The sequence below is a fragment of the Balaenoptera borealis genome (genome assembly GCF_965194805.1).
Source record: "Balaenoptera borealis genome assembly, chromosome: 12".
Classification (NCBI taxonomy): Eukaryota; Metazoa; Chordata; class Mammalia; order Artiodactyla; family Balaenopteridae; genus Balaenoptera; species Balaenoptera borealis.
This window is the reverse complement of record NC_138869.1, coordinates 60,325,507-60,338,045: the sequence shown is the minus strand read 5'-3', so window position 1 is coordinate 60,338,045 and position 12,539 is coordinate 60,325,507. Positions and strand designations below refer to the sequence as shown.

Below are 12,539 nucleotides of genomic sequence, written 5' to 3'. Positions count from 1 at the left end.
ACGCCATGTGGATATTTAGTTATTCCGACATCATTTGTTGAAAATGTTAGCTTTTCTCCATTATATTGTCTTTGCTCCTTTGTCAAAGATCAGTTGACTGTATTTGTTGGATCTGTTTCTGGGCTCTGTATTCTGTTCCATTGATCTATTTTTATTCTTTTCCCAATATTATACTGTCTTGATCATTGTAGCTTTTTAGTAAGTCTTGAAGTCAGGTGGGATCAGTTCTTCAACTTTGCCGTTCTTCAATATTGTGTTAGCTTTTCTGGGTCTTTGTCTCTCCATAAAAGCTTTAGAATCAGCTTGATATCTGCAAAATAACTTGAGATTTTGATTGAGATTGCATTGAATCTATAGATCAAGTTTGGAAGAACAGAGATCTTGACAATATTGAGTTTTCCTATCCATGAACATGGACTATCTCTCCATTTATTTAGATCTTCTTTCATTTTTCATCAGAGTTTTATAGCTTCCCTGGTATAGATCTTGTCCATATTTTGCTAGATTTATGGCTAAGTATTTCATTTTGGGGGGTGTCTACATAAATGGTAATGTGTTTTCAATTTCAAATTCCACTTGTTCATTGCTGGTAAATAGGAAAACAGTTGACTTTTGTGTTAATATTAACCTTGTATCCTGCAACTTTGCTCTCATCACTTATTTCTTCCAGGAGTATTTTCCTTGATTCTTTTGGATTTTCTACTTAGATGATCATGTTATCTGCAAACAAAGATAGTTTTATTTATTTCTTCTCAATTTGTATCTTTTATTGTCCTATTGCGTTAGTTGGGAGTTCCAATACAATATTGAAAAGAGTGGTGAGGAGGAAATGTCTTTGACTTGCTCCTGATCTTAGTGGGAAAGCTTTGCATTTCTCACCATTAAGGATGATGTTAGCTGTAGATTTTTTGTAGATTCTCCTCAAATTGAGGAAGTTTCCCTCTATTCCTAGTTTGTTGTGAGTTTTTATCGTGAATGGGTGTTGGATTTTGTCAAGTGCTCTATCTGCTTCTATTGATATCATCATGTGACTTTTCTTCTTTAGCCTATTGATGTCATGGATTACATTAATTGATTTTGAATGTCGAACCAGCCTTGTATACCTGGAATAAATCCCACTTGATTGTGGTGTGTAATTCTTTTTTATACATTGGTGGATTTGGTTTGCTAATATTTTGTTGAGGATTTTTACATCTATGTTCATGAGAAATATTGATTGCTCTGTAGTTTTCATGTAATGTCTTTATTTGGTTTGGGTATTTCAGGTAATACTGGCTTCATTGAATGAATTAGAAAGTATTCTGTTCGCTTCTATCTTCTGAAAGAGTTTATAGAGAATGGGTATAGTTTCTTCCTTAAACGTTTGATAGAATTCACCAGAGAACTCACCTGGGCTTGATGCTTTCTGTTTTGGAAGTTTATTGTATTGATTCAATTTTTAAACAGATACAGGCTCTTCAGATAGTCTGTTTCTCCTGTGTGACTTTTGGCAGATTGTGTTTTTCAAGGAATTTGTCGATTTCATCTAGGTTATCAAATTTGTGGGCATGGAGTTATTCATAACATTTATTTATTATCCTTTTAAAGTCCATGGGATCTGTAGTGATGCCCCCTCTTTCATTTTTTGAAACTAGTATTTATGTTTTCTCTTTTCTTTTCTTAGTTAGCCTGGCTAGAGGCTTACTGATTTTATTGATTTTTCAAAGAAACAGCTTCTGGTTTTATTAATATTCTCTTTTGATTTCCTGTTTCCAATTTCATTTGTTTCTCCTCTAATTTTTATTTCTTTTCTCATGTTTACTTTAGATTTAACTGGCTCTTCTTTTTCTAGCTTCCTAAGGTGGAAGCTTGGCATACTGGTTTTAGGTCTCTGGTCTTTCATAATATATGCATTTAATGCTATAAATTCCCCTGTAAACACTGCTTTCACTGTATCTCACAAATTTTGATAAGCCATATTTATTTTTTCCTCTCATTCAAAATATTTTAAAATTTCTTTTGAGATTTTTTTTGACCCATATGTTATTTAGAAATGTGTTGTTAAAGCTCCAAGTATTTGGGGATCTTCCAGTTATCCTTCTGTTTTTGATTTCTACTTTTATTCCGTTGTGATATGAGAGCAGATTATTGGATTGGATTGGTCAAAAAGTTCGGGTTTTTCCGAAACATCTTACGGAAAAACCTGAGCGAACTTTTTGGCCAACCCTATATGATATCTATTTCTTTAACTTTTTAAGGTATGTTTTATGGCCCAGAATGTAGTCTATCATGGTGAATGTTCCAAGCAAGCTTGAGAAGAATGTGTATCTGCTGTTGTTAAATGAAGTAGTCTATAGTCTGCTCTGCCTTTTGTAGAGCACTTCATATAATTCTGTTTTCTCTCCTTTCTTAGCATATCAATTATACTTTCTTTTTAATTTTTCTAGTGGTTTTCCTACAGTTTGCAATATTCATTTACAGTTATCCAAGTCCACTTTCAAATAACACTTTATAACTTCATGAGTAATGAATGTACCTTATATTAACAAAAATTTCCTGATTCCTCTTCTGTCTGTTGTATCATTGTTGTCATTCATTTCATACATACACACACACACACACACACACACACACACACACAATATATAATTGAATATATTGTTGTTATCATTTTGAACAAAGTATTTTCTGTTAGATACATTAAGAATGAGAAAAATAAAAGATTTTTACCTTTACTTAGTCATTCTCTGCTGCTTTTCCTTTATGTAGATCCAAATTTCTGGTTTATACCATTTTCTATCTCTCTTTTATATTTTTTTTTATAGATTTATTTATTTTTACTTATTTATTTTTGGCTGTGTTGGGTCTTCATTTCTGCTCGTGGGCTTTCTCTAGTTGCGGTGCACAGGAGCTCCTCTCCGTTGTGGTGCATGGGCTTCTCATTGCAGTGACTTCTCTTGTTGCAGAGCACGGGCTCTAGGCACACAGGCTCTAGAGTGCAGGCTCAGTAGTTGTGGTGCACGGGCTTTGTTGCTCCGCGGCATGTGGGATCTTCCCAGACCAGGGCTCGAACCCGTGTCCCCTGCACTGGCAGGCAGATTCTTAACCACTGCACCACCAGGGAAGTCCCTCTAGCTCTCTTTTAAATTTCTTGTAAGGCAGGACTTCTAGCAATAAATTCCCTCAATTTTTCTTTGTCTCACAATTTGTATATTCCTTTACTTTTGAAGAATAATTTTACAGGGTACAGAATTCTAATTTTGTGGGGTTTTTCTCTCAACACTTTAAATACTTCACGCCACTCTCCTCTTACTTGCATGGTTTCCAAAAGGAATTGGATGAAATTCTTATCTTCCCTCCTTTATAAGTAAGGAGCAAAGATAAGAATTTCCCCTCTCTGGCTTCTTTCAAGAATTTTCTTTATTTTGGATTTTCTGCAGTTTAAATAGGACATGCCTAAGTGTAGTTTTTATTGGCATTTGTCCTGCTTGGTGTTCTCTGAGCTTCCTGGGGCTGTGGTTTGGTGTCTGACATTAATTTGGGGAAATTGTCAGTCATTATTAATTCAGACATTTCTTCTCTCCCTTTCTCTCTTTTCCTTCTGGTATTCCCATTACACGCATGTTACACTTTCGTAGTTGTCCCATAGATCTTGGGTATTCTGTTCAGTTTTTTTTTTTCATTCTTTTTTCTCTTTGCTTTATCAGTTTTAGAAGTTTCAATTTATGTATCCTGAAAGTCAGAGAGTCTTTTCTCAGCTGTGTCCAGTCTACTGATGAGCCCATCAAAGGCATTCTTCGTTTCTGTTACAGTGTTTTGATCTCTAGTGTTTCTTTTTTATTATTTCTTAGAATTTCTATATCTCTGCTTACATTGTGCACCTGTTCTTGCAAGTTGTCTACTTTTAACGTTAGAGCCCTTGGTATATTAACTGTAGTTGCTTTAAATTCACAGTCTGATAATTCCAACATCTATGCCATATCTGGGTCTGCTTCCAGCACTTGCTCTGTCACTTCAAACTGTGATTTCCCTTTTAGTATGTCTTGTAATTTTTTGTGGAAAGGTGAACATGATGTACTAGGTAAAAAGAACTGTGGTAAAGAGGCCTTTACTAGTGCAGTGGTAAGGTGTGTGGGGTAGGGGAGGCATTTTGTAGTCCTGTGATTAGGTCTCAGTCCTGGGCTTTGAGTTTCATGAGTGCTTCTCGTTTTTTTTTTACTGCTTAGGTGGTCCATGATGGCTAAAGGGGGCTGGAGTTGGAATTCCCTTCCCCCACATGGAAGGCTACAGCAGGCTGGATTTGGGCGTTTCCCTTCCCCCAGGCTGGTTAGGCTCTGAAAAAACCCCAGTAGGTTAGGTTCTGGTAAAATAGTTTCTCTTGAGGGCAGGCCTTGTTAGAAGAATTGAAAGCTCTGGCATATTTCAGAACGGTTACTTTTTTCCTCCCACTGCCTGAAGCACAGGGAATTATTTTCCCAATTGGCACTGTGAGAACTTGATGGAGCTCCTGGAGGTAAATTCACCAAAGTACATCTCCCTCCCCCAGGACTGGATCCCTCTGGGGTTTTTCTCTCTCAGGCTTGTTCACACTGAGCCTTCAGCACTTCGTGGATTTCAGTTCCTATTTCCCTCCCAGGCATTGGCTGTTGGCGAGGTTTCAACTCCAGTAAGTTGTGGTTGTTTTAATTTGCCAGTAAGCAATTTGTCTCTCCAAATTTGGGGGCAGTGCTTTGCCCTGTGAACTCACTCCCTGAGGGATCTAAGAAGAGTTATTGATTTTCAGTCTGTTCATCTTTTTACTTGTTGTTAGGATGGAGTGGTGACTTCCAAGCTCTTTACTGCCAGACAGGAAACTGGACTGTCCTTTTTGTTTTTAAGAAAATGCTCTCAGCTGTCATGTTTAAAGAAGAACATACTGACAGTTTTTCTGAGGCCATGAATGGACAAGCTTTAGAAAAATTATTTAAAGAAGAGAAGCCATTGATTTATATTAATATTTGTACCTCTCTCTAATATGGTTGTAAATAAAAATTTTTAACATCTGTTATGGGTCATGAGGCATAACCATCTCTACTCATTTGGAACATTTTCATTTTCTACCTGCAGCTTCTCTTTTATACTTTAAAAATATGATTTGTATGTAGCTCAGAAGAGGCCCTTTTAATTATCCAAATCTACATTTCCTGTTAACTGCTTTTCACTCTGTATGTGAGGGTGCTTACATGCAGAGATTTCTGAAGGGAGGAAATTAAACCTTTCTCACTAGGGAGAATGCAGCTCTTAGAAAGTAGTTAATGCTGCTGAAGTTGAACATGGACCTACTGTTACTATCAGAGAAACCGCTAGTGATTGTTATGTTTTTAAGTATTACATCAGAATTTCCCTTTGGCATTTGAAATTAGAGTGGTTCTCTTGCATTGGAAGATGATTCTGCAACTTTTGAGCATAAAAAGTTCCTTGAACAACAGTTTGGATATTTCTGTTCCCAATTCATTTCCCTACTGGAAATTTTACATAAGAATGACTTACGTTTTGAGGAGAAACATAAATTTCTATTCTGTTATCATTAACTCTCAATATATGATCAGGGTCTTTTGGATCCAATTTTAGTTTCTGTGTTTCTTTTTGTGCAGTTTTAGCTATTTGTACAGATTAATGTTTCATTGTGATTTTTATTGTTATCAGAGGTCTTCAAAAGAACAGGGAGAAAAAAATTTTTAGATACAACTAAACTTATTCTATCTTGTAACTGCTATCAGGTTTCACTGGGCCACGATCTTTTTTCTTCCTCTCTTTTGAAACATTTTGCTATTTTATCATTGCTCATCAATTATTCCCAACTATGTTTGAAAGACAAATAATTATTTAAATGGAATAATGATGGAATAACTTAAAAAGAGACAATAGTGAAATATATCATCAGTGAACTATTTTTCCTAGTACTACAAGGAGGTCTCTCTCTTTCTCTAACACACATACCAATTAGCTAAAATGAAAGAGAACATTTTTGATTATCTAAAATCCACCAGACATTGTTTTAGGAGCTTTATTTATGTAGATTATATTATTTAAATCTCACAATATACCAATATATTACTCCTGGGTTATCAGTAAAGAAACTGAAGGTCTGAGAACATACAGTGTTTTATATTTTACACTGTCTAGTATAGTAACTTATGCCATGTAAATATTCTATGTATTTCAATTAATAAATTATATTAATTCAGGTACAATGTATATTTCAGATCCATATAATATTTTGAATAAAATACATATACATTTAATTAAGTATAAAAAAATTGAGCACCTGTGCATATGAAAAATGGTCCCTGCCCTGAGGCATATCTTAGCCTTGCAGAGTGCTTACACATACATAGAAGTAACCATAATATCAATACAAGTTAGAAAGTTCTATGGCCTAAGGTGACTATGGATTTGCAAAAGAGGTGGGAATTTCTCCTAGTTGAAGAATCATCTGTGTTGGTAGATGGTCTTGTACGTTCATCAGTAGGGAAAATGTGTACTCCAGAAGAAGGGATTATTTCAAGCACACAGCTGAGCACAGGAAAAAGGGCAGTTTACATGTGGCCAGCCAGTTGTAGGTATAAATATAATAACCTGCTCCTCTAGATTTCTATGTTTTATGAAAATAATTTTTTTACTACAAAATTTGCTTTTAGATGGCAAGCATTTATTTTCTCTTATATTCTTGGGTATTTATCCTTTTTGTTTTACTTGTTCATTGTGAATTATAATCCTATATTGTAAATTAAATTTCTATGCATTTTTCTTTAATGTCAAATGTAACCCTAAAACTTTACAATTAATGTCCATAGCTCTTTCCATTTTTCATTACCACAATATTAGGGTTTCTAAAACATATCTATGAATAAATATTTACATATAATCTATTCAATTATGGAATTCCAGATTGAACATTTTTTAAAAATCCAGCAGTTGTGCCAATGATTTTTACTAATACACACACATACATACTTTTGCTCATATCAAAATTTTATCTTGAAATAATTTTCTATACAGTTGACCCTTGAACAACATGAGTTGGAACTGCGTGAGTCCACTTACACTCAGATTTCAACGAATTCACTTAATAAATATATGGAAAATTTGGGGGAGATTTGTGACAACTTGAAAAAATTCACAGATGAACTGCATAGCCTAGAAATATTGAAAAAATTAAGAAAAAGGTATGTCATGAATGATTAAAATATATGTAGATACTAGTCTATTTTATCATTTACTACCATGAAATATGCACAAATCTATTATAAAAAGTTAAAATTTACCAAAATGTATGCAAACACAGATTGTATGTGGAACCATTCATAGTCGAGAGAAATGTAAACAAGCATAAAGATGCAGTATTAAACCATGATTGCATAAAGATAACTGTGATACACACTGTACTACGGTAATACTTTCCTAGCCATTTCCTGCTGCTGTAGCAGTGAGCCCAAATGTAGTGCACATCTGCTTAAAACGCTGTGACACCAGTCACCTCTTCATGAGCACTTCGTCTTTCCACTAAGTGCCATATTACAGTAGAAAGTTCTTTCTTGCGGTTCTCGTGTATTCGGTTGGCCAAAAAGTTCGTTCGGTTTTAAGTAAAAATAAAAGACGCGTTTTTCATTTTTACCAGAATTTTATTGAACAATGTATTCACTAACTGAACGAATTTTTTGGCCAGCCCAATATTTTCCATAATATTCAGTGCAATACCATAAACCCTGAATAGCACCATGGGACCCACAAAGTGCCACTCGTGATGTTGGAAGTGCTCCCAAGAAATAAGTCATGCTTGGTATGTACCATAGATTGAGGTCTGCAGCTAAAGTTGCCACCATTTCAAGATGGATGAATCCAACCATTGTTTAAAAGAAAAAAGAGAAGGAAAGGAAATTTGTGAAGCCGTCACTGTGGTTACACCAGCATGTGCAAAAACCTTGCACTTGTTGTGCAGTACCTTTTTATCTTGAATTGAAGATGTGGCCTTAATGTGGGTGCAGGTTTGCTATCAGAAGGACATACCTTAGACTCTAATATGATTCAAGAAAAAGTGAGGTCATTATTTGACAACTTAAAGCAAATGGAAGGTGAAGGATCTAAAGTTGGAGAATTTAATGCCTGCAAAGGATGGTTTGATAATTTTAGAAAGAGGTTTGGCTTAAATGTCAAGATAACAGGAGAAGCAGCTTCTGCTGACCAAGATAACAGGAGAAGCAGCTTCTGCTGACCAAGAGGCAGGAGACAAGTTCCCAGGCACCATTAAGTCACTGAGGAGAAAGGATGTCTGCCTGAACAGATTTTTAATGCAAACGAAAGTGCGTTCTGGAAAAAAATGCTGCAAAGGATATTTGTTAGAAAGGAAAAGAAGCGAGTATCAGGATTTAAAGCAGGAAGGAATAGGCTAACTGTATGATTTTGTGCAAATGCAGTTGGGTTTATGATCAGAACTGCCCTTATCCATAAAGCTGCGAACCCATAAGACTTGAAGGGAAAAGATAAACAGCAGCTGCCAGTCTTTTGGTTGTACTACTAGAAGAAGGCCTGGATGACAAGAAGCCTTTTTCTGGATTGGTTTCATCTTGTGCTTTGTCACTGAAGTCAGGAAGTACTTTGCCAGGAAGGGACTGCCTTTTAAAGTTCTTCTGATACTAGACAATGCCCCTGGCCACCCAAAACCCCATGAGTTCAACACTGAAGGCATCAAAGTGGCCTACTTGCCCCCCAAACACAATGTCTCTAATTCAGGGGGTCATAAGGACCTTGTAATGCTCATTACTCATGGTGCTCTATGGAAAGGATTGTCAGCGCTGTGGAAGAGAATCCTGATAGAACGTCGTGAAAGTCTGGAAGGATTATACCATTGAGGATGCCATTGTTGTTATAGAAAATGTTGTGAGAGCCATCAAGCCTGAAACAATAAATCCCTGCTGGAGAAGATTGTGACCAGATGTTGTGCATGACTTCACAGGATTTACCATGGAGCCAATCAAGGAAATCATGAAAGAGATTGTGGATAAGGCAAAAAGGGTAGGGGGTGAAGAGTTTCAAGATATGGATCTTGGAGAAATTCAAGAGCTAAGAGACACCACACCAGGGGAATTAACAGATGAGTGCTTCTGAACCAGGGCTAGATGAGGAAGAAGATGTAGAAGAAGCAATGCCAGAAAACAAATTGACATCAGACAAGCTGGCAGAAGGTTTCCGAATATTCAAGACGGGTTTTGACTTTTTACAACATGGACTCTTCTATGATATGGGCTAAAGCAAAACAACAGGAACGCTTCTACGATACAGGCGCTGAAACTAAAGCAAACGGTGGAAGAAGGGTTGGTACCATATAGAAACATTTTTGGAGAAATGAAAAAGCAAAAAAGTCAGACAGAAATTAAGATGTATTTCTGTAAAGCTACACCAGATGTGCCTGCCTCTCCTGTCTCCCCTTCCATCTCCTCCACTTTGTCTGCCTCTGCCACCCCTGAGACAGCAAGTCCAACCCCTCCTCCTCTTCCTTCTCCTCGGCCTAGTCAGCGTGAAGTTGACAAGGATGAAGACCTTTATGATGATCCACTTCTACTCAATGAATAGTAAATAATCATCTTGCCATACAGTTAATAAACTTATCTGTTGTGTATTATGAGAATATCTTCGTATGAAAATGGAATACCTGTATGGCAAGTACTGTATGAGACTTTTTGTGTCCTCATCATCATCAGTGCCCAAGTATTCATCATGTAGAGCATTGTGTGCAAGGTGTGTATTGAAGTGGATAGCCTAACCTTATATAGGCATAAGGTGAGTGATATTTAACATAAAAGTAATAACATGTTAGTTTTCTTACTGTCTTATACCTTCACTTTCAAAGAATTATATTACCATACGGTATGTCCCTCTCTCTCTCATAATTGGAGATACTGCATATCAACGTATCATCACAAGTAAGGGGTTTTTAACAAAATGTAACAGTGTTTCCCATCCTGTCTTAAGAGTATGACTGTACTACTCTATGCCATAAAAATGTGACAACCATTCATTCATTAGTGTATAGGAAAGGCTACTGTGAAACAATCATATCGATTACACTAGGCAACCATAAAGCAGTCATATTGCTGTTTCTTTGTTAAACATGAATTTCTTTTTCACATTATCTTTTAATTTTTGATGTCTAGTGTTAGTAATACGTATGACATCTACAGTGTTTTGTATCATAGAAGACATTATTGCTGTAGGTACTGACAGGCAGATGATTCATCTTGTAAACAGATAACTTACAGCATTGATATATACAGTACAGTACTGTAAATGTTTTTTCTCTTACTATTTGCTTAATAACATTTCTTTTCTCTGGCTTAGTTTATTGTAAGAATACAGTGTATAATACATATAACATACAAAATATGTGTTACTCGACTGTTTATGTTATCACTAAGGCTTCCAGTCAACAGTAGGCTATTAGTTGTTAAGTTTTAGGGTAGTCAAAAATTATATGTGGATTTTTCACTGTGCAAGGGGTCAGCACTTTTAACCCCCATGCTGTTCAAAGGTCATCTGTTCTCTATTTGATTAGACTCTTCATTCTTGCTGAGTCTTTCTCTGAGGCACTGTTGGCAGCTCAGGGGCCCCAGATGGAGGCAGCAGGCATAAAGCTTAGGGAGTTGTAGTCAAATGGATCTGCCCCCACTGCATGACCTCATGCTGTGAAGTGCAGACGGAGTACGCCCCTTTTAAAACTATCATGAGGATTAAATAAGATATTGTCTCTATGAAGTCTTTATTACGTGTCTGGCTGGTAGTATAGGGTTGGCCAAAAAGTTTGTTAGGGTTTTTCCAAACTTTTTGGCCAGCCCAATAGATGTACACGTAGAGGTAGCTGGGATTTAATTCCAGATCTTACATACTCTAGAGCACATAAGCTGACCAGAGTCTAGAAATAAGATACACTAGGTGCTAGCTGGTGGACATCCAACCAGCCATCAGATTTAAGGGAGGAGGTTTGTCAAATAAGTATACCGATCCCTGATGTTATTACTTTTGGATTACTTAGTTTTACTCAACTCTGGGAGCTGAGTTTGTTAGCATTTTGATCATAAGAACCACTGAAAACACATATCATGGTATGAGAAAGTAGAAAATTCTAATGTGTAATGTTGCATTTATTTGAACAGGAGTGTAGTTCACTTTTTTGAAGCAGCCATACCTTATTATCTTACAGACAAATCCAAAGCAGATGGCAAAGTTGCTGTGGTGGCCAAGAAAAGGGTAAGATCATGTTTTATTAAATCAAATATACAGACTTCAAATTCAATCTGATTAACACTATTTTTAAACGAAAATTAAATTAATATTTTAAATCAAAATGACATATAATCAAATTTTTCTTCTAAATGTTAGTTGACACTAGGAATTTAATATTTATGGTTACTTATATCAATGTTATAGAATTATCAAATATTAGAATAATAGAAAATTGTAAGTTAACAAATAAACAGTTACTTTTATTTGTATATACTCTCATATACTAAAATATTTTTAATATGTCATGTTATTATAATGTATGCAATCTTCATAGAAAATTCAAATAATTAAAATTCACAGCTTAATATGGACTTTACCTTAAAGTTAAGTAGAGAACAATATGAGACATTTGTATGAATCTTTTTAATGAAAATTTGTAAAGTTAATAGCATTTTAAAAGAATTTTAAAAATTTAACATGTCATTCTATATACATTGTGTGTGGAGATATGTTTAACTCTAGTTACTGTCAAAACTGTGATTGGGATAGGTTGAGCCTTGACAGTCTCCTTAAGTGGCAATATTCTCGAATAGTAGTTTCTCTCCTTGTGTCCACCACTACCAGTGCTTTTCCCACTCCCTTGCCAGCTTTAGATATCACCAATTTTTACATATTTGCCAATATTTGAAAGGAGAAAAATATGCCATTGTTATTTCAGTCTGCTGTTATTTGTTCTTTTATTTTAGCGAGGTTGAGCATTTTTCATATATTTATTGGACATATTTCTTCTGAAAACTGCCTATGCATATCTTTGCCCATTTCTTTCATGGGCTTTTTTTACTTTGATTGATTGATTTATAGGTTGAACTGCTTCTTTGGATCTTCATTTCCTTATGAAGGCTCCCCTGTCACATAAAACTTACCTTAGATAAATTTGTGTGCTTTTCTCTTTTTAATCTATCTTTTGTTACAGAGGCCCCAACCGAGCGCTTAGAAGGATAGAGGAAAGAGACATTTTTCCTCCCTTACACAAACCAGTTATCCGAATACCATTTATTGACTAATAAATAATCTTTCCCTTCTTTACTGTTTTTCTTTTGTTATCTTCTTTATAGTATACAGTATACCTTCTTCATAATATAACATACAGCATTTAACATGTCACAATATCTGTTTCTATATCTATCATGTATCTAGTCTTAAAAAGAATTCTAAATTGCTGTAATTATTGTTTCTCTATTCTTTCTTTAATGTGTGGATTGGTGAACCTTCATTACCCTGCTTTTTCAAAAATTGTTTTC

At 35.5% G+C, this 12,539-nt stretch overlaps 1 protein-coding gene across 4 annotated transcripts in view; it reads left to right on the top strand.

Moving 5' to 3' along the window:
* ZCWPW2 (zinc finger CW-type and PWWP domain containing 2) overlaps nucleotides 1-12,539 on the top strand; it is a 140,308-nt gene that overhangs the window by 105,637 nt on the left and 22,132 nt on the right. For all 4 annotated transcript variants that reach the window (XM_082348726.1, XM_082348725.1, XM_082348727.1 and 1 more), the window contains one exon: nucleotides 11,216-11,262. In XM_082348726.1, the coding sequence (XP_082204852.1) occupies nucleotides 11,216-11,262 (47 nt within the window). The remainder of the gene's footprint in view (nucleotides 1-11,215; nucleotides 11,263-12,539) is intronic.